This window comes from Tinamus guttatus, unplaced genomic scaffold (genome assembly GCF_059628265.1).
Source record: "Tinamus guttatus ecotype Peru unplaced genomic scaffold, ASM5962826v1 Tinamus_guttatus_pri_ptg000489l, whole genome shotgun sequence".
Taxonomy (NCBI): Eukaryota; Metazoa; Chordata; class Aves; order Tinamiformes; family Tinamidae; genus Tinamus; species Tinamus guttatus.
In genome coordinates, this window is record NW_028289023.1 from 4,005,561 (window position 1) to 4,026,923 (window position 21,363).

General features: G+C 43.1%; 1 protein-coding gene across 1 annotated transcript in view; it reads right to left on the bottom strand.

Moving 5' to 3' along the window:
• The window catches only part of CELSR1 (cadherin EGF LAG seven-pass G-type receptor 1), a 157,659-nt gene that overhangs the window by 16,865 nt on the left and 119,431 nt on the right, over window positions 1-21,363 (bottom strand). Inside the window, exons 14-25 of the mRNA XM_088533246.1 lie at window positions 20,333-20,453; window positions 18,894-19,077; window positions 18,040-18,141; window positions 16,283-16,377; window positions 15,338-15,547; window positions 13,454-13,637; window positions 11,012-11,155; window positions 9,326-9,527; window positions 8,806-8,973; window positions 6,288-6,414; window positions 5,477-5,677; window positions 503-677 (exon numbers count right to left, since the gene is read on the bottom strand). Coding sequence (XP_088389372.1) covers window positions 503-677; window positions 5,477-5,677; window positions 6,288-6,414; window positions 8,806-8,973; window positions 9,326-9,527; window positions 11,012-11,155; window positions 13,454-13,637; window positions 15,338-15,547; window positions 16,283-16,377; window positions 18,040-18,141; window positions 18,894-19,077; window positions 20,333-20,453 — 1,913 coding nt within the window. The remainder of the gene's footprint in view (window positions 1-502; window positions 678-5,476; window positions 5,678-6,287; window positions 6,415-8,805; window positions 8,974-9,325; window positions 9,528-11,011; window positions 11,156-13,453; window positions 13,638-15,337; window positions 15,548-16,282; window positions 16,378-18,039; window positions 18,142-18,893; window positions 19,078-20,332; window positions 20,454-21,363) is intronic.

Genomic DNA, 21,363 nt, shown 5'->3' on the forward strand with positions numbered 1-21,363 from the left:
CAGGGAGCAGTTTCTGCTGGTGGAGGGAGAGCAGTGGGAATGTCCAGGAATGACCGGTAGGTATTGCCTCTCCTGAGGCCACTGCACCCACTTCCTCATGAGATGTTCAACTACGCCCTGCAGCAACCCACGCAGTGGAGGAAAATGTCTGAAGGCTGCAAGCGAAGTCATTACCGTAAAAATGTTATTTCCAGGCAACATTAACAAGTTCTGTTTTAATCTGCATTCAATTAGGTTTATGTTATTGTAAAACCCTCAATATCACTTTAACAAGGACAATGGATAGTTGGTGAATGGATTTTCCAAATTCAGGCTGACTTGTGGTATTCATTACTTCATGTTGCTTTCTTGCAGGAGAGCACTTCAGTGCCGGCAGCACTTGAACACAGGCTTAGCTATCTTGGATGGGATAACTTTCCTGAATCCCATCCACCGAAGATGGCAGGAAAAGCAAAAAAAGCCATTCGGGGCTTGGTGAAAGGTCTCCATTGACTTTTGGTACCTGTTATAATGGCAGGAATGCCCCAGCCAACAACATAGTAGAAGCGCATGTGCCCGAAGTTGATGTTCCTCACTTCGGTGAGCATCCGGTAGATGTGGAGCTGCTCTACAAACATCCACGCAAAGGTGCTCATGTAGCAGTAGTGCAGGAGGATGGCAATCACCGTACACACGAACTGCAGGAGAAGGAAAGGGCACCAAAATTAGAGCTGCTGTGCTGAATCATGCACCTTGGTGACTCACTGTCTCCCTGGTGCAGCTGAAGGAAAGTTATAATGAAAAGATCTGGCAGAGAGAATACATTGCCATTAATTTACATTTCCAACAGCTTTCAGGAAGAGTTTCAGAAAAGTTGTTCACCATGTAAAAACTAACGTTTTATCATCAGGCCTGTGCCAAGGCTGGTTGTTATGACACGGTCAGCCCAATGTGTGTTCAGCCCCTGCCCTGAAAGCTCTGTGGTTAACTCCTCCACACGCGTTTGCGGGCGGGTAGTGAGTCCAGTTCTCGCCGCCTGCTCCTCCTCCTGCAGGAGGCTGGTGGGTGGCAGAGACGGTGACCCCGTGGGGCAGCGCTCAGAGCTGCGGCTCTGCCTCCTGGTGTGAAGCAGAACAAAGGTAAGATGCTGCCGTGGAGGCTGCAGAGCCTCTACTCTCTCTCTTGTGTGGGTCTCACCTGCGAACGCATTGATGGTGAATTTAACGGCCCTGTGAGGACACCCTGAGGCAAACCAGTTTCACAGACCGGGACTGGGCCTTCAACCCCGCAGTGACTCAGTGTCTCCCGTTACCAAAGTAAAACGGATGTCCCGGGAGGTTTTCTGCTGCTTCATGCTCTCCACTCAGAGAGTTGCCTGCTCAAGGAAGGACCACATTTTGGTACAGTTTTGTTTTACACGGTCACTGCTTTGGGCTCAAAGTACAAGGAAACTCCTGTTACCTTTGGTGGAGGGGCATGTTAGCTGTGAGGTGGGTGTTGGACCTTCAGTTTAGGACCAAAGCCTGAGAAAGTCCTGGTGCCCACCTTGACAAACTTCACTCTGGGAATATGCAGCTCACCAGTAGTGAACTTGCTGCACATGAGCAATATATGAAATCTAGACTCTAAGAAATCCAACCTTCCTTTGAGGCATTTCCTTCTCAGTTAAAAGAAAGATCCGTGGAAAATTTCATATGAAACTGTGATATAGCATGAGATCAGTGGGCCATGTTGTGCCCATGTGGCTGTATCATAAAGATCTTTGATGTTCAAGCTGGAATTCAGTGACAATTTGGGGCAATGCAGCTGAGAGTTCAGCTCCCGGTGAGCAGGCCGGGCTTGCACAACGAGGCAGCAGCTCATGAGTGAGTGTTGACAGAAACGGTATGAAAAGGAGACAGCAAAGCTGTAGTAAGAGGATTAGAAACATGCTATGGGTAAGACTGTCTGGTCATGCTACAATTTTGTTCAAAAATGAAAAAAAAAAAGAAAAAAGAAAGGTTTTCTTCATAAGAAACATTTTCTTCATTTAGAAGGTAATAATGAGGGAATGGTCTGCTCCATCTGCAGCTCTTTTGCTGGGATTCTTGAAGAAGGTTCAAGGAGAAGAAGCAGGGATGCTTCTGCAGGGAAAGGCGACGAGTGCCTCCTCTGTCCTTGTGTCTCTGTTCTTCCCTGATTAGCCCTGCAGACCCTTGGATAGCTACATCTCAATGAGTTGCTGAGGACACCTGGCCATTATGACCGGACTAAAGAGACACAGCCTCAAGTAGATGGCTGCCCACTCCCCAGATACATCCAAAAAATGGAACCAATGTTTCCCCTGATAACAAAATGAGAATAATTTGACTAGGGAAGTGGGAAAGTGGGGTCTAGGTCTAGATCCAGCCTGAGCAGGGAGGATTAACTTCCCTTCTCCTCTGGTGCAGCAAGATGCCCAACTGCTAGGCTGTAGGATATGCAGGGCTGTAGGATATGTAGCTGGGCTGTAGGATATGTAGCATGAGGAGACAAGGAAAGCAGGCAGGGGCAGCCTGACGCTGGTCTGTCAGTTCACACCTTCAGCTAGGAACAAGGTGAGATGAGCCTTTAAATCCCAGGCCTGGCTTTAGTTTTTATCCAAAAGCAGCAGCATGAGGTTAGGTGGACTGTCACTCTGCCACTCTGAGACCAGTAAAAATGAAAGAAACACTGAAACCAAAGAGACTTTGTCACTACTGTGACTCAGAGGGACACTAGAGTAAAAAATGGTACCTCCAGGCATCCCGGTGACCAAATGAACCCTGTGACCTCCACAGGGTTGCATATCTGTAATATTTGCTAACCAGCAATTGCTCCTGACATAACTCTCTGATGGATGAAAACAGGAGTGACCACCAACATTCAACAGCTGCAGTACGACCTAAAAATTAACCTTCTTCCCTCAGAAGAAAAGCAAAGGATTCTGCCCACAGTTTGCTGATAAGTTTGAATTAGAATCACCTTGTGTAAGCATTCAATTTCTGTTTCAAAATGTTTTACATTGTGTTTCTGATCCTTTGTTCCCGTGTAGCACTGCCCAAGCTTTCAGATTTTGGCATGACATTCTAGCGTTTTTCCATGCTGTAACACTCAGAGCCATAAGCCATATTTCCTTGTTTAATTTTACACAGTGAAAGAATCATATAAAGACCACCAGCTTTCTGGATTCACTTACTGCATCAGCTTTATTACAACACCAAACATTATTGAAAATGTAGCTCACCAAATAAAAAACCTTTCCTTTCCCTACACATGCAGGGCTCTTTCTGTTCCTATCAGCACATATATATGTGTAGATTGCTGCCCTGAATATTACCTTTTTCAGGTAAGAAAAGAAAACGAAAATAAATCATTTTCTATCAATAGTACATGGAAAGATTAAAACCTCACCCAGAAATGTGATTGTTAATTTACAGAAAGCCATAAAAGCAAGGCTTGGTGCCAAGCAGCCCAGCATTATTTGTGCTCCAACATTCTTTTCCTCTTTATGTTCATCAGTGCATGACTCGTTAGACAACTCTCATTCCACACAGACAGATGAATAATTGTCTCAAGTAGACATAGCTTATAGCCCTTAGACTGACTGGTTGGGCTGTAAAGAGGAGTCCTCTGCTGTATGAAATATATTCTGTAACTTAGAGGGTTTAACAAGTGGGTTAAAAGTTTGGGATGTTTCATGGAGTCCCAGTAACTGAACCACAAGAACCCAATATTGTGAAAATGGGAAAGAGAGAGAGAATGGCCTCATGAAGGAAACCACTGGTGTTCATTGTATTGCTGAACTGTGTTACTAACTTTATATCCATTTGCTTGATATGTCCTGCATGACAAAATGAATTTGGAAATGAAGAACATTCATTTACTCTGGTGCTTTTCGCGAGATCCTGCAGGGGTCTGGGCTTGGCCCCTCAGTTTTCATGTCAGAAATCTGAAAAACTATCAACTCTCTGCTAGTGAAATGCAGTGAAAAATGAGTGGTGTGCTCAAGAAGGCATGGGAAAGGTCAAGTTACGTAGAGTGCTGGGGATCAGTTGGCAAGGTGAGTTCATTTAAGCAACAGTTATTTTAATATGCAGGCTCATATATTATGAAACAAAGACTGTAGGTCACACAGGATACAAGTCACTGACAAGGACACCAGGAGCAAGTAAGAGTAGGTTTTATGACTTTCTAAAATGTACGTTATAGCTCAGACAGGTATTAGAAATCAAATGGAACTTATAGGTTTCTGTTACTGACTAGCAGGTTAGGATAGATGGTTAGACATAATGGTGTCACCGCAATGGTGTCTTTATCTATTAAACGTAGGCATTTTCTCCCATTTCTGTCCCTTGGATAATGCCAAATCAGTGTGGTTTGTTCTTTAGTGTTTTCATCTCAAGACTGTGCTTCTCTCACAAGAATTGAAACATGTATAATGAAGGATTTTTAAAAGGTAACACTTCCTTAAGACTCCTCAGACACAGTAACATTGAATGGTCTTAGTTGCTCTAAGGACATTATTTGTATGATATTCAAAATTTTTATTGCAATGATATTAAATCTTTTATTGCATGTCTTTCTCCATCTGTCTGCTGACTGGCAAAGGAGACTCTTAGAGCTGTCTGAAGCTTTGCAGGGATGGAACAAGGGTTTGCCTGTTTTTCTTCTACCTGTCTTCATGGCAAGTGGGCTTTATGAGATGGATGCTAGTAAGAATTAACAGCAGTATCATGTATAATGGCTACACAGTTAAGATAGCAATGATGTCCTGGGCACAGAACAGAGACACATCGTGTGTGCTGTGCATTTCATGTTCAGTTTCATTCAGAGCTTGTGTTTCTTGACATGCAAAATGCTGGAGGTGCCTGCCCCAAGCTTTGGCAAAAGATATGATGGCTGAAGCCAAAAATCAGCTGGAAAGCACAAAGCAAAGTGACAGGTTTCCTCCTGGTCCTTGCATGTAGCAAGCTACCCTGTGCCTGGCAAGTGGCTTCTCCAGAATAGTCTTGGTATGTATGTCACACACATATGCAACTGCACAGCAACACAGTTGACAACCTACCTACCACTAAATGCCAGGAGTCACTCGGGCTTGTAAGGTACCTGCTGCAGGAGAAACTGGAGAGCCCCTACTGAACAGACAAAGTAAGGAAAAAAAAAAACATACTGACGGAAAAAACAAAAGGATGAAATCAATAGTCAGGGCTCAATTTCTGAGAGAAGACCTTAACATGGCTGCTGTGATTTGGTCTCTGAAAACAACATATAACTGGATAGTCTCCTCTTCTGGCAATGCTATTCATCACATAAAACACAAAAGAACAACACACGTTTGACGCTTTTCAAATGACTGTTTAGGCCAAACAGAGGTAAAAAGGAGAGGAAGCAAAAGAGATGGATGCAAGTAAAAATTGCAGCCTGAACACAACTTAAAGCTTCGCAACAACTTTAACAATCCCACAGAAAGTGGAATGCCAAAAGCATCAAGTCTTACCGGGTTTTCAGTCTGGTTGATTCCAATAAGAAAGACGAGCTCGGAGAAGAAAAGGGCAGCCACTAGGTTCTTGTGGATACTGTGCAAGTTGGAACGCAGCGTGCGGATGAGAACCAGCAATATGAAGGTGATCAGCAAAGCCACCAGTGAAACGGACACAGTTGTGTAAGTGACAATCTTCAGAGGGAGCACCTCCCCGTTCTGCAGAATGAGAGATCGACAGGGCTTCTGAGTTCTTCCTTCCTTTCCCTCCAATCAAAGCCACTCTTTGCAAAGTCTGTGGTTTTGTTATTGTTGAGCCAACGTATGGACTTTCTTTAGGACCAGCGGGAGCGGGAACAGTGGGAATGCCATCTCCTGAGTCACTCAACCTTTCAAGTATGCAGAGGAATACCCAAAGGGACAGGCAGCTAAGCAAGAATCCCAAGTAATGCAGACCATTCTGCCCCACTGATGATATCCTGAAAGGCTGAAAGACCTCTGGAGTTTGTGTGTTGGCTCCTGCCTAAATATTATAATAAGAAGTGAAACACTTCTTTTTATTAGGTGTGAATGGCATCACGGTAACTGTAATCCTGTCTCATCCCCTTCTCTGCATGGCCCCATGTGACAAAGCCTGGGAGGTTATGCCCTGCTGGCTACACCGTGCACTGACCAGGCAAAAGGCTCCTTTTGGATAGATGCAGGTGAGCAGTGGGAACCATTAGCTACATGGCAAAGTGCTCTTGACAAACTGCATGAAAGGATTGACCCACGGACGACACTCTGAACCAAGCTCACCCCTCAGATGGCACCAGCCAGGGTCACCCACCTCTCGTTTGGAAATGTCCATTAGGACAGCGGAGCTGGTCAGATGGTTGCACTGGCAGGCGATATGGCTCTGGTTTCTGGAAAACAGCTCACACCCTTTGGAGGACCAGGCACCTGTTCCACCAATCCTGCGGGGCAAAGAAAGGTCATTTCTGAACGCTGGTCTGTGATCGCTCCCCTGCCTCCCACTGCTATCACTCTTTGAGGCAGCTCTGGCTCTGAAACCTGAAAGGTCACTTAGTGCCGAGGCGGACAGAAATATTTACAGCTGTCACATACCTTAAAGAAGATCTTTAACTCAAAAAAAAAGTCTTGAGTTAGAAGTAGTGTCTGACATGACACCTGACTTTGAATGTCAAATTTTATGGTATTATAAAAACTTGTTTTGATTAAAAAAAAAAACCTTGTGTGTTTGCCCATGATCATACAAGCAAGAAGACAAAGAAACTACACAGTGCAGACTGTGGAACTGGCCATAGCAAAGAACTGTCAGTTATTCCCGTTTTCCTCAATTTTGACACTGCTTTTAACATGTTTATACAAAATATGTTTCAGTAGAAATATGATCTCTGTCATAGAATTCTATTAAAAATAGACAAGATAATGTTTAACATAGTAGATAGTATTTCATATCTAGATCTCTGGTATCAACACTGTGGAGGAACTGCTCCCTTAAAAATTCTTCACTGTTCAACCTTGTTTAACTTCACCAACTTAAGAAACGATTTACTGTCAACAGTAATCATTTTATTCTGAAGTCAATGAGTAATAAAAATCCTCTTGCAGTAACTGAAGATTTTAATTAGACATTACAGGTGATCTTTTTCATTCAGCAATAAAATATTCCTTCAGCTGCTTTAATATCACTTTCTCTTCTAACAAGCAGTCTCACTTTTTAAAACTCTTTTGTTACATACTTTTAAACTGTGCTTAAAGGAATACAGACAGCAATGCCAAAGCAGCTGCTAGCAAATACTGAAGAATCACTTTAGAGCTAATGAGTTATTTAAGCCTATAATATGCTTAAAAAATATATGATAAAAGCACCTGCCATTCCTGTATTTGGTACAGTCATCTGTGCATATAAGCAAATAAGATGGTAAGAAATTGCTTATCTAACCTTTGTGCTGCTATGCTCTCTCTGACTGCTTTACAAGCAGGCAAATAGAGCAGTTTGTTATTGCTAATAGACTGCTGATACATTTTTGTTGCCTTGTTGATATTTTTGACGATTAACTCAGTAAGCCTTTCTGATGAGGAGGCAAACGTTTGCTTTCCTTTTTTCCCACCACAGGATATTATTCCCTTTTAACGGATTTTTTCATAGGCTTACTCAAGGCTTTGGGTCACTAGGGAAAGCAGTAATAATTACTCTTCTTTCATGCTGGGCTGACAATATCATCCTCTCAGCATCTGGTTTTATGGTTAAAATTTGCATATGTAATAGTTATGATATTGTGAAATTGTAATTTGCTGAGCATGTAGTTACCTCTCAATAAATTTTCTTTTATCTGCAGTCTGGAAATATATGCAACAGGATTGTTATGTTTCCACAGTGCCATAAACTCAACAAAACACTTATGATGACATGCAGTTCTTAAAAGCTCTTTTACAGGTCTCTCCTTTCTCTTTCCCAAATGCAACAGACCTTAATGAGCCCTTTTCAGAATACGTGACTACCTCTCTCACACGTCCCTCCTTGAGACTCAAGCACTTACATCTGACAGTGATATCTGACAGTGTGGTACCAGGGAGATGCCGAAGATCCCAAAGAAGGTATTTCCCTCCCCTCCAGTTTTTCTCTAACATAAATGAAAGCAAATACACAGCAGCTGATGGAAAGAAAAAATAAGTTCTTTCTTACACACACAACTGTCTTTGGGTTGACTTTTAACTCCAAAATGATCTTTGAGATATAAAATCTCCAGTCTTACCACTTAATCTGAAAAATCTCAGTCCTTTTTACCAATATGAAGATCAGCTTTTGTAAATTTTTGCACTGGCCCTGGCTGAGGTACCTAGGTTAGCTACCTGCCTGCCTTCTATTCTGGCTGTGGTCACTGGAGGGTGACAGGAGAAGATGCAGCCCATAAAAGATTGAATTATCCTTCTGAGATGCCTTCCTAAAAAGACAGCAAAAGGCAAAGAGATTCCTGACTTAGGGACATCAGGTGAGTGATAAACCCAGGCATTTGAGCTGGACTGTGCCTGTATGGGCAAAGGGCATGACCAAAAATCAGGAGAACGTGAGATTTATTATCACTGGGTGAGAAAAAATCATGTGAGAAGATGGCACTGCATGAATTTTTGAGAAAGCACATGGCTAGTTCTTCATTTGAGGAGTTATGGTGATTTTATTTCTCTCGCTGATGGGAAGTGATCACCTGACTCCATTCCACCAGGAATTCATGGCCTGTTGAATGAACTAAAGCAGTAGCATCATGTTCTCCTGAATTAGCTTAGGCCTCTTTGCTAGAGAAAGATCCCACTCAAAGCCCTAAGGAAAGCAGGGGACGTACGGGATGGAGTGATTCCAGAAGACGCAGACGGGCTTCGTTCGCTCCTCCGTTTCCAGCATGGCATACTCCACGATGAGGGGCTTTTCCACCAGGTTGGGCAGCAGCTCCCCGTCACTGTGAACAGCTGTGCTCACTACAGGTGTGTTAATAATTGGGCGATTTGGCAATCTGTAGAAGGAGAAAAAATCAAAAAGATCTAAACATTGAAATGAAAAAACAACAACAAAAAAGGTAAGTGCTGCAAATAAAAGGTTTCCAGATGCTTCCGCTGAGAAAGTGAAGTAGCTGCACAGTCAGTTCTCCACACAGCTGGATTTCTAGAAGCATCTGGTGCTTCTGCCGTGGTTGTTCTCCCCCCACGTGCTGCAGGAGGACGAGGGAGAGTCCTGCAGGGACAAGCGCATCGCGCGTGACATTCGATCAGCATGAAGGCAGGAAGGATAATCCAACCTTCCTCTGCCGTGTACACAGAGCAAGCAGAAGGACTTCTGCACCATTTACAGACAGGTCCAAGGTTTACCTTAAGCTCCTTCGGTCTGGATCATAATTCTCAGGTAAAAGCTGTCCCAGCGATCGGTATATAATGACCATGGCCACCGTAGATTGGGTTGAATCATCGGGGTGTCGCTTCCTCCGCTTTGTAAATGCACTCTCAGGACTCAGCCCATCAGCATTCACCTTGGAGAATAATCTCTGGTTTGAAGGCCTCATTGTAGGTATTCCTAAGAAATTAACAGAAATACTATATTCTCTCCATATGCTTCAGAGCTACCATTTCATCTGGCTCTTTTGCTTATCAAAGCTAGAGAAATGTTTCTGCTGTTGTTACTCTAAGTTTGCAGGATTGGGCACACTCTTAATGTAATATTTTATAGCCTCAGTAAAATTTTAACACATTCAATAATTATGCAAGTGATAGTCTAATAACCATTGAAACATTTTTAGTCTAGCTGGAAAATAAGATACTTCTAAGCTGAAGATCCAAAAAAATATAAATAGTCCATGAATGTTTTAAGGGCAATATTAAAACAGTTATTACTTGGCATGTACTTTCATATATGACAAAGACAGTAAGAATTATAAACACAACAACTGATAATATGAGATTTCTCTATGGGTTTTCTCTATGCTAATTCTGCCATACAATGAGCTTTCAATTTTGGTGATAGCTCTTAAAATTTGTGTTCTCCTTTTCCTTACAGAAAAGATACAGGTCATATAAACAGATATACTATTTCTGAAAAAAAAATCATACAGATATATTAGCTTATTTATTACTGTGTGTTATTTCCACAAGTGTTAACTGATTCCCTACATGGAGGACATCCATCCATGATGTTTGCACAATTATTCCATGTTGGTTACTCTCTATCTCTTTGCACAGTGTGGCTTGTGGTTTCATCTCAGCACACTGGATATTTCAGAGACTCTGCAAAGTAGCTGGAGAGTTTCTATGTACTCCCAAACATGCCACCTATCTCCCTGTATGACTTAGATTTTTTATTTGCTTTTCTCTCTGATAATGTGGCTCAGTTCCCAAGTCTGAATTCTCCACCTCCCACATCAGGCTCTCGTTGCTGCCTTTCACTGCCTCTCTCCATCCACTTGGCTATAACCCCAGCTTCACATCTGCTCACATTCCCCCTGTGCCTTCAGACAGGACCTGCTGCACCTGACCCTGCTCTGATTCCCTCTTCTTTCTACAGGCTGCACTGACTTCCTAAAAGGAAATCATATTGCTGGTATCTTCTGGAGCGGATAAAAAACCATGTCACACAGCAGGTAACCCAGCATTTACAGCAGTGAGGCCAAGAAGAATCCTGCCTGTGAAGCCCAGCCTTGTGTTATCTTGTTGTAACCTCGTCTGAGGTTATTCTCCGTTGGGAATCCACAGGGAGCCCGGGAGGGCCCCGGGAGGTGGGACGGGCCGCGGCGGTGCCCAGCGGGACCCAAGGCAGAGCGTTTCTCTCCAGCTGGCGCCGCAGTTCGGGGGGCTGCGAGGAGACCTGACAGACAGGTACAGCCAGTCGCGCAGCCCCTCGCGCTCCCGGCAGTGCCTGGCAGGCAGAATGCCTGCCAAGTATGCACAGCTGCTGCATCCTGCATAATGTTCCCTTGTGCTTGCACCCCGCTCCGCGCCGCTTCAAAAGGATCAATCAGGCTCTCAGGCAAAGCTGCCCTCCTGCTGTCAGCAGAAGGGTTTTACCTTTCCTCTCGGAAGGCTTGAACAAGGTGTCGGGGAAGATAACAGATGATTCCAGATCTTTGGGGTAATCTTCTTTAATCTCGTGAAATCGTGGTACTTTGGCTCCCGTAAAATTCAATTTGTCAAAGATGTCAACAGCAATGACTAGAAAAAAAAAAAAAAAAGAAAGGTTCCCCATAAAATTAACCTTACTTCCTTTAAATATGATATGATAGCAAAATGAAACATGACTGAAAGGCCAAAACATCTGCATGACACAAAGAAGTGATCTGAACCAAAAAATACAAGTGTAATGATATGATTTTTGACAATATCTTAAACCACAACTAAAACTTTATGTTTCAGCATTATGTTGCATTTATAAAATTACAAATATACATAGATTGCATAGGCAACAGAAAGTAATTCACAAGACAGTACTTCCTACTAGGCAAACAGTATTATAAACACCACAGATCTCAAGAGGGCACGTTCCAGTTCCAGACTTGCCTCTTTTATGGAAGGCAGGTTTCAGAAATACACCTTTGATACATCTGCTAAATTGCAAGATCACCTAAATAAAGAAAATAACCTGGATTTTACCTGGGAATACTTCTTAGTCCTATGCTAGTTCTCCTTGCTCTACACTAACAGCTACTTTCTGTCTCACCTCATCAGCTCTGCCTGTTGCATAACTGCCAAAATATTTAAAAGCAGCTGAGTTGGTCTTAACTCTGCCATTTAAGAAAAGTCACTTGAGTGCCAATGTGTATGTTATAATAAAAGCGAGAAGCTGGAAGCACTGTGGGTAACTACACTGAAAGCTGTGATCCACAGCAAGTTTTCTATATGAAGAAATATCCAAGTTAAGATCTGCAAATTCTCATTCCTTCCCTACTCTCTAAATAACTCCCAGATGAGCCATTAAGAGACTCCATTAACACCATGTTCACCTGGAAAAACCGTTCTAACGCAAACAGAACATATTCAGTGCAGAACTGCCTCATCCCTCCCAAGCCAGTTCCTTTGTACTCAAGAAAAGCTCTCTGAAAAATCAGAATTTACAACCTGCAAGAAATACGAGGCTTTGTTTTCATCTTAATTGAGTTCAGTTAGATTCTTCTCAATGTGAAGATGAAAACATTTTGATCTGCCAGCCCTAAATCAAAAGGAAACATCGTGTTTTAGTTTACCAAGCATAATGGAAGTATTTCAGTTTGGCTCACTTAACAATAATAGTTGCTTCCCCTCTGGAGCTGACGGAGGACTTTATAAACAGTGCATTTTGAATGCCTCATGTTTGCTTTTGTCTAGCAGCTAAGATGTATATATATAAGTATATATATATAGATAGGATATATATGATTGCCCATGCTAAGCTCTGCCCATGTAACTGTGGATATGAAGCACTCTCAGGATAAGGTTTGTTGGTAACGGCAATTTAACTTAGTATACTAACTAGCCTAGCTAGGGACATTATTGAGATACCTGTGAAAAGCAGAATTTGAGAATCATGGAAACGTCTGGGAGAGACCTCTGCAGGTCACCCCGTCCCACCTATGGTTTGAGACAGGATGAGCACTAAGCATCAGGTCAAATCACTGGTAGCTGGTGAGAAAATGAAATAGGGAGTGGGAGAAAACAGGGAAGGAGGTGGACCTGGTATTTTCAGCCTGCTGAATGTGCAGAGGTTAGTGCCTAGTTGTCACGGGGAAGGAAATTATTATGTGCGAGAAAACTGACCTCAATAGGTAAGTTTGGATTTCCAGTAGAATTAATAATTTTAGACACTGGGTTTGTGTTCTAGGAGGCATTTTGTAGGTCCACAGGTGACACAGCCCCCAAGTGCCACCCTTCCCTTGCAGGTGCAGCATGGGCACATGTGGCAAAGTGCACGGCACCCCTTTTCTCAGACATCCTCTGAGAAAGGAACAGAAAGAGAATAGAAACAGAGAATAGAAACTTCTCAAATAGGAACCTCTACAAGAGGTGACTTTCTGGGTAGGTTCCAGAGTAGGATAGGATGTGAAAATCAGAGGTATGAGATCAATAGTGAGTTTCTTCTTGTAGTAGAGTAAATCTTTAGCTAGCGGAATGGTAGCTCTTTCAAAAAAGCATTCTAGTATTTCTAGCTACATTAGGTCATCTCAAAAGGCATTACCTTTACTTAAAAATGTTGTCCTTACCAACAAGGCATCACATAGAGCAGTGTGTCCATTCCCCATTGGGTACAGCAACCTAAACTGAGCTTGGTCCACAGGGAGTGCAGAAAAGATTCTGCAGCTCGAAGGCTACTGAGAGATACAGATCAGTGCCCAGCTGACTTGAACTAAATGTGTTGATTAGATTGGAAAATACAAGTATTTTGTTTCTTAGTGGATATTATTAAAAAAATAGCGCCTATTGAACTCATTTTTAAAGCTCTTCTAATGCAAAATGGCAGTTTTCAACACAGCTACTCACTCATGTTAGTGGCAACGATGACAAAAGGTCTCATGTAGGTTTTCTTCATGTTCTGTGCCACATTGTTGAAATATTCCTCGTAATGCCGGAGCAGGTGAGCGCTGCCACCCTCCAGCCGCTGAATTTGTTCCCACTGCTCCTTGTTGCTGGGGTCCAGTAGAGCACTACCCACTTTGATAATGTTCTGAGAAACAAATACAAGCCTAAATTATGAGGCAAACAAAGGCTAGGCAATCAAGTGAAGCGTTGGATTTCAAGTGAGGAACATTGCAAATGATTGGCATTACTGCCTCAGGTGAGCATATAATGAAATATTTTAATCCAGGCATGTTCTACTGCAGCCTTATGAAAATATGCACACCCCTTACTCACCCCGAGGTTATTTTACATTAAGGAAATCCTTTCAACCCTTTTATAAGCAAAGTAAGCCAAAACTGGAGACTATAAAAGCAAAAAGTAGACAGTTCTCTTAAGACAGGAAACCTATTAGGAAAATGCAGAGGGAAAACCTAACCGTATTTGCTTTGTCTCAGAGAGATGAGAGACACGAAAAGCGGAGTGCTTGCTATGTACACTAAAGAACACACCTAGGTAAATGAAAACAATATGGTAAGCTAAAACCAAAAGAAATCCCTCAACAGAAATACTATTTTCTGACCTATTTTGTTTTTTTTAATTTTGTTGATTCTTGGCTAATTCTGGCATCTTACATGCTGAAGAATGAAAAGAGCAAACGTTAACTTGCCTATACCAACTTGGACTCGCATAAGAAATTATGTTCTTCTCCCTCCATTTTTATACTGCTCACAAATGCTATTAAAAAAGAGAATCTAGATGAGGATCTAAGTCCCTTTTGCTCTTTGCTGCAAGATCAAAAGGGGGCACTCAGAGGACTCCTTAGCTGAAATGGAAAGACAAGACCCTGAATAAGAACAGTAAATGGCTTAAATGAGAACGATGAGGATCCTGAAACTTTTTTAATCTTGGTGTACACGTGCCCTACATTGTTAGGCCAAAATTAAATTCTTAACTGAGGTCAAATCTGCATAAATTGTGGTAGGTCTTTGGTAGTAGCTGGGCCTTTCATAGATACCGAGACTAGGAGAAACCCTCTGGCAGCTCTACCTATTTGTATGTGCATAAACCACTCAATATCAACACAGGGGGGATTGCTTTTGGTGTGCCGGCTCTCCACTAGATTCAATTCAAAGGTTTCAAAGTTTCAGTGTTTCAAAAAGGGAATGTAAACCCTAGTAACTTTGAGCCAGTAACTTTTTTGTTTGTTTTAAAGCCAAAGGGATAAAGGGTTACTGATGTCACACACGTTTTCTGCAAGGAAATATATAACCTGGGAATTACTTACTCATGGACTTACTCATATTTCACATTTCTTACAAAAAAAAACTTGCAAAGAGATTGCAGGAAATCCAATGTGAAATCAAACAGAAGAAGCAACCTCACAGTTAGTTCACTAAACATTTAAATGAAAGTGATTAAATTAGGCAGGTTTTCCAACAAAAATGGATTATGGAAGCTAAGGCTATTTCATCCAGGAACAGCACATCAATTTTTATTTTTCAATGTGAGAAATGTTTCTTTTGGACGCTAGTAGGATGATGTTTATGACAACCCTGCTTTGCATGATATGTGTATGCTACACACACATGTGCACATACACATTTGTGTATATGAACCCACACCTGCAAACACAGCCAATTTCCTGTTCTACACTGAGAAGCCTGACTCATTTGTGAAAAACATCAAGCAATCTTGTCGAATCTGGGTTGTTTGAAGACAAATTTAATTACCAATTCCCATACAAGCATCTAGGCAGTACCATAAAGCTCAGCACAGGCTCAAGAGAGCAGGCAGTTTCTCTCTTACTTCATTGAACTCCACGTCCCTGGTGGCAGCGAGGTCAAAGCCTTGCTGCTGGCTTTCATGCTGCAGGACCCTCATCATCATCTGGTAAGCTGTCCTCACGTCATTCCCATACAGGCTGCTCGTGTGCTTGGTGGCATTCTGCAACATCTTCACAATCCGTATGGTTTTGTCTCCATCCAGTTTGGTCTCGTTGCGGGACAGCTTTTCATTCTGGAGTGGAGACAAGAATGCAGAAAAAGCCCAGAGGTTTCAAACACAAAACTAATATAATTTATTTCATTCTTGTTACAAAGGCATTCTTCATCATCTAGGGAATTTTGGCACAAAGAAGTGATTTCATAAAAAATGTAGTTTGTCTTGAGAAAGGGTGAATAGGACAAAGCAATGCAAAACATGACTTAGAAGCAGAAAAACATAGGGTTGTGATGGGAAATGCAGGTTTCAAAGACTCGGCCAAGAGATGGTATGTGGGGACATCAGACTGCAGAATGAACTCATGGTCATTTACAAACTGAAACCAAAAGCTGTATGAGGTATCATGCAGCTAAATATTAACATTATGTGTTTTAGTAATGTTGAAGCACATTAAGCAATGCATAAGATGAACAATTAGCAACAGGGTAACACTTGAAAAGGTCACTGTGCTAGTTTATCATCTATATAAATCAATACTGTCTATATGAAGTTAATCAAAACACAGAAAATCATACCAAATGTAGATTTGGAGTAGTGTCAATATTCAGTGGATACATACTACAGTACCTACTTATTTGGTCGCTATATAAGCAGCTATGAAATATATCCTTACCAGACTTCCTAAATCTGAGAAATTACTGGTCTGTGGATTTCGCTGTGTTCCAAATGTGTCCACTACATGCAAATAGCAGTTGGTCCTGACTAGTTAATTGGACTCTGGAGTACTAAATACAAGAAAGTACAGCCTACCATGATTTTTAGCTCCATAAAAGTGGTGGTGGTGCAGTTAAAGAGCTCGGGAGGCAGCCAGCCCTTCTCATTGTTACAGTGTCGAACCGCATTCCCTGGAGGAAACAAAGCATTAACAAAATACAATCTTCTGAACTGTTCTGAATACATTTTCACATGATTCTCTTGCAAGCTCCTTGGAGAACTGCACATATCTCACTTTCCAAACTGCTGTCCCTATCTGAGGAAACCTAGAAGTTACTGATATTCCTGCAATCATTTTCTCCAAGCTCTAGAGAAAGGGAGGCAAACTTCAGTTCACAGAGAAAGACTTATTCCAGATCACAGGCTATTCTCATGTCAAAACCTTTAAGCACTTTTAGCATACCTCAGCACACAGCACATGGTGAATGCTGCATGCAACACACTGAATTTCCTTTTGCTAATCTTAAATGGCCTGTAAGCAGCTTATTGAATCGATTACTTCGTATTATTTGTCAAACTTCTTATAAATGATTCTTGGCTGTGGATCCACTGAATTACAGATAACAAATTCTAAGTCTGCGGTAAGTTTAACTTTGATTGGACATATTGTATGTGTCAAAGTAATTTAGTTGTTAATGTCTAAATAATAGAATTATAATTAATAGAATAATATCTAGTTACATTATTTCTCTTCCTGACATTTGAATACAATTAAGCCTCAGGTTCCTATCTTGAATATTCATTATTACAAAAGCTTACTTTGATTATTGTGCAAAATTCACCTAAAGTGTGCAATTTCTGTAAGTATGTTTGCCTGATAGGCTATTTGCTAGAGAATACACTGGAGTCAATCACAAAAACTGAAAATTTAGTGAGGAAAGTTACTTAAATCAGCTTCATACTATTTAACAAGGCAAATGCTCATTTATGGAAAAAAAAAAGAAAGAAAAATCAATTCAATCCCCTAAATTCTTCGGAACAGGAGCTTGTTTGACTATGAACCTTCTGCACACCTACGCTCAGTGACATATCCCCTGGTAACATTTGCAGAAGTTACATAATCAGTTATAATTCATTGAACCTGAACAGTGCTAACAGCGGATAAAAGTTACCAGGCCTAGAACTGAGACAGAGGTTTCATTTCCCATAGCACAGACTTCACAAAAGGTTGTAAACACAGTTTGCAAATCTGCTTTGGTATTCTGAGAGATAAACACTATCAGACATGCAGAGAAAACTGAGTTGTTGTTCGCCTGCAGTACAAAATAACTCGTGTGCTTGATAAAATATGATTTTCAGCAATCTGAATGATGGTGTAGAGAAAAAATGTTTGGTGGAAAAATAGGAGTTCTGTTGTAACTCTTAGCTTTATTAGCCAGGAACGCTAGGAAAGCAATCATCACATAAATGGTTTTCTTCATTTAAAATTTGCCTAGAGGAGCTGTAGTGCCAGAGATCATGTGTAAGCCATTAGAAACTAAAAGTTACATGTATAAGAATTGCTTGATAAATAGAAAACAGAAAAACTGACTGTGAAAATACAGACTTTCCGTTCTTTGCATGTATTTATTTATATGCTGCACTTTTCTATTTATTTTTTTGCTTCTATTCCAAAGCTGTTTTAATAGCTCTTGAGTTTCACTAGGTAAACTTTTCATCTCGTGACTTGCACAAGCTATGCTGTAATCTCTAGACTTAATGAATTAATGCCTTACACTCTGTATATGTTTTTTCTATTTTTTTTTCTCCTCGTAGGCAAGTAGAATTGTTAATGTTTTACTCGGGGAACTTACCCACAGATCCCTTAGGACATGGCACAGCAGCTGGCTGGCCAAACTTGGTCTGTGGCCACCAAATACCAGCCTCGAAAGCTTTGGGACACCCATTATATATTACTGAAAGCAGAAAAAAAAGAGATGATGCAGTTTTTCTGACAACACGAAATCACACAGTAACCACGAGGAGATATTTACACCTGCCAAGAGGACCTTCCCAAGCTGAGTCAGGACTTTTGCTCCCTGCGATGCCTTCCAAAGGGCAGCCCGTCAGCTGCTCCTTTCCAGCCGTGCCACGGGACAGGTTCAGGCAGGGGAAAGCAGGGGATGACGAGGGTACACCGGGTTTTACATCTCCGCCTGCTCCTTTGCTGTGGGACAGGGTTGCTCCTCCCCGTCACCCACACAAAGCCGGGAGATGGTCACTCAGAAGGGCAGAGCCGCCCTGGGGCCGGCAGAGCTGGGGTGGCGGCTCCGGCAGAGGGCACTCGGCCTGCGCCCGGCCTGCGGGCTGTGAGCGATGCCTCGGCTGTAACACTGCACCCGCAGGGCAGCTCCTGCTTCCAGCGCAACTGGGATTTGTGTGTTTTGCTCCCCAGCAACTCCTCAGCTGACTGTATTTTCATTTGATGGAAATTAGAGGGAATACTATGACTTTTCTCAATCCCTGTGGGGCGTACTGACACGGATTTGGGAGGAAGGGGCCGGATTGAGGCTACGGCAGCTCCCACCACCCCCGATAGAGCCACCCTGCCTGGCTCCCACGTATCCCACGATACATTCGCAAACCCGTCGCCTCATACTCCCAGTCTCCCCCCACCGATGGCTCCTAAGGACCGCGCGGGGCGGGAGGCGGTGCGGGCGGCAGGTACCTTCGCAGCCCCTGGTGGTCACCTCGGCGAAGGGGTTGTCACAGCGGTTGCACTGCCGCCCGATCACGCCAGGCTTGCAGGGGCACTGGCCCGTCTCCATGTCGCACGTGCGCGTGTGGGAGCCGGAGGGGAAGCAGTCGCACGGGTAGCAGCTGTCGCTGCTCTGGGGCTTGTAGTAATTTGCCTAGAAACGCAGAAAGGATCGGCACAAGGTTTTGGGGTTTTATCCCAGGTTTCTAGCGTTTCTGAAGTCCTACTTCTGGGCAACAAAAAAGCCTTTCCAGTTACCCAGACAGTACGCTGCCGGCTACTTCAGCACAGGATAATAATTACACTCCTATTAAGGAAGCCATTATTACTACAAGAAAAATAATAAGTTGTGAGAAGTGTATTCTGCTAGTGTGAGCTGCAGTGGCCCAGGCGGTGGGGCAGCGCAGGGGCGGGGGCTGCAGGGCCGCCCCGTGCCCCGGGCCCTGGCGTTCGGAGCGCGGCTCGCAGGCTGGCCCCGGGCCCGGCCCACGTTATTCAGCCTGTGCTCATGGGCACTGCCCAGCAAACGCATTCTCCGAGGATTTGTGGTTTTCCCTGCCCTGCAATTCTAGTCTGCTAGGGCAGAACAAACTAATAGGAAAACTTCCTGCACTGCCCGTTTATGCATTATGTAGAGGGAGGAGGGAAAGCAGTCATCATGTACTGAAATCACATCTTTAAACGCTTTTGATCTGTGGTCTTATGTGATTACACAAGACAATGGTGTTGGCACCCCTCTGGCTCAATGTCATGGAGCTGTTCGTGTCATTTAGAAAAGGCACACGGGCCAGATTCACTGCCACAGTTTCAAAAGACACAACTGCTCTATCCTTCAAATCTGTTCTGAAACCTACTGTAAAAACTCCATTGTAAAACCTAAGGGGAGGAAGCCAGCTCCCGTTCTGGGTATACCTCCTGCCCTACATGCCTGCTGCAAAGTCCTCTTCAGCTCAACAGAGCTGTCTGTGAGGAAAGCGTTTCATCTCTCAAATTTATCTCAAAAGGCAGGACTTTTGCTGGCCCACTGTATAGAACAGAGTTTCACCCAGTGGGACTGAGACATTTTATGGCTATTACTCACTTGTGATATAACACAACAATCACCAGCATTCCTCTGTTTGCAGGGCTGATCTCCCCCGATAAATTGGGCTGTACTTCAGAGAGATCAGAAGCCAGGCTTTCTTAGATTCTCATTTTTCTCAGATGTGTTTTCCACGTGCAAATATGATAAGCGCTGCACAGCATGATTTTGTGAAGGGTAGTACCAGCAAAATGTTTTAGGTGAAGATTAACTATGTCATGAACATACATGATGCAAAGCTCAACTGTGTGTACTTTGTTTCAGATATTCAGCTGAATATTGTTAATAGTGATGTAGCTATTTTTTAAACTAAAGAAATTTTGCTTACCTTGCAATGGCATTCTCCATTAGTCTTATTGCAATCGGGATCAAACCCCTTACTAGTCTCACAATTGCAAGGACCACAAATGGGATTTCCCCACCAGCCTCTGGGACAAGGCAAATCAATCCTATAAAAAAAAAATAAATAGAAATAATATTTTAAGCTTGTCCTTAAAAAGCTGGAAAAAAAAAAGGGCTTAGGGCCAGCTCTGAGTCCCAGACTGATGCCTGGGCACTGCCAGGGCAGGCAGTAGTGCTGCCACCCGCCATGCCACAGGTCCACATGGTCCTGTTCTACCCCTGCTGCTGGCATCCGTGCTTGTCCAGCCTCAGGGCGCACTAGCTCAGGGGGCAAAATTGGCTGCAAACTGCTACAGTGAAAAACAGTCACTATTTCTAGGCAATCTGGCTTTCTCAACCAGCTCACCACGGGATCAGAAAAGCACAGTCACAAGGGAAGGGTGAGAAATATGTAGCTGGGGGCACAGAGGAGAAAACTGTGACAGCTTTGATCCAGAGCACCTGAGAATGTCTCACACCTCAGTAGGCTGCATAAAATACCTCAACGGGGCAAACCTGCCACTGCCTTTGAAAGCAGCCTTACCTGTCTCCTACCCTCAGCTGTGTTCTGCCCCACGGAGCAGCACCACGACTATTCACAGGCTGTGCAGCAACCCAAAAGCTGACCTGGCTGGGAGGAAACCCTCATGCTGGCAGGGACAGCTCTGAGGAGAGGCCAAGACACTGAGGCCTCTCCAGCTGGAAGTGTCACTGTGTGGCGGCCACAAGGATGACACCCCCAGGACTGCGGCTGCAGTAACGCACACAGGAACCCCCTCCCTGTTTAAGGAAAGAGAAGCTGTTTGCTGCTGTCTCGAGGGTCGTGATGAATTTGGCTTGTGGTAATTGCTTGTGGTAATGGCATGGTTTGTATTTCTGTCCTTTATAATACGGAAAAAACAGCACTGTGCTTGACGTATGTTAGCGGATAAGGACAAGGGGCAACCTCTCCACATTGCTAACCCAGAGGAATGAAAG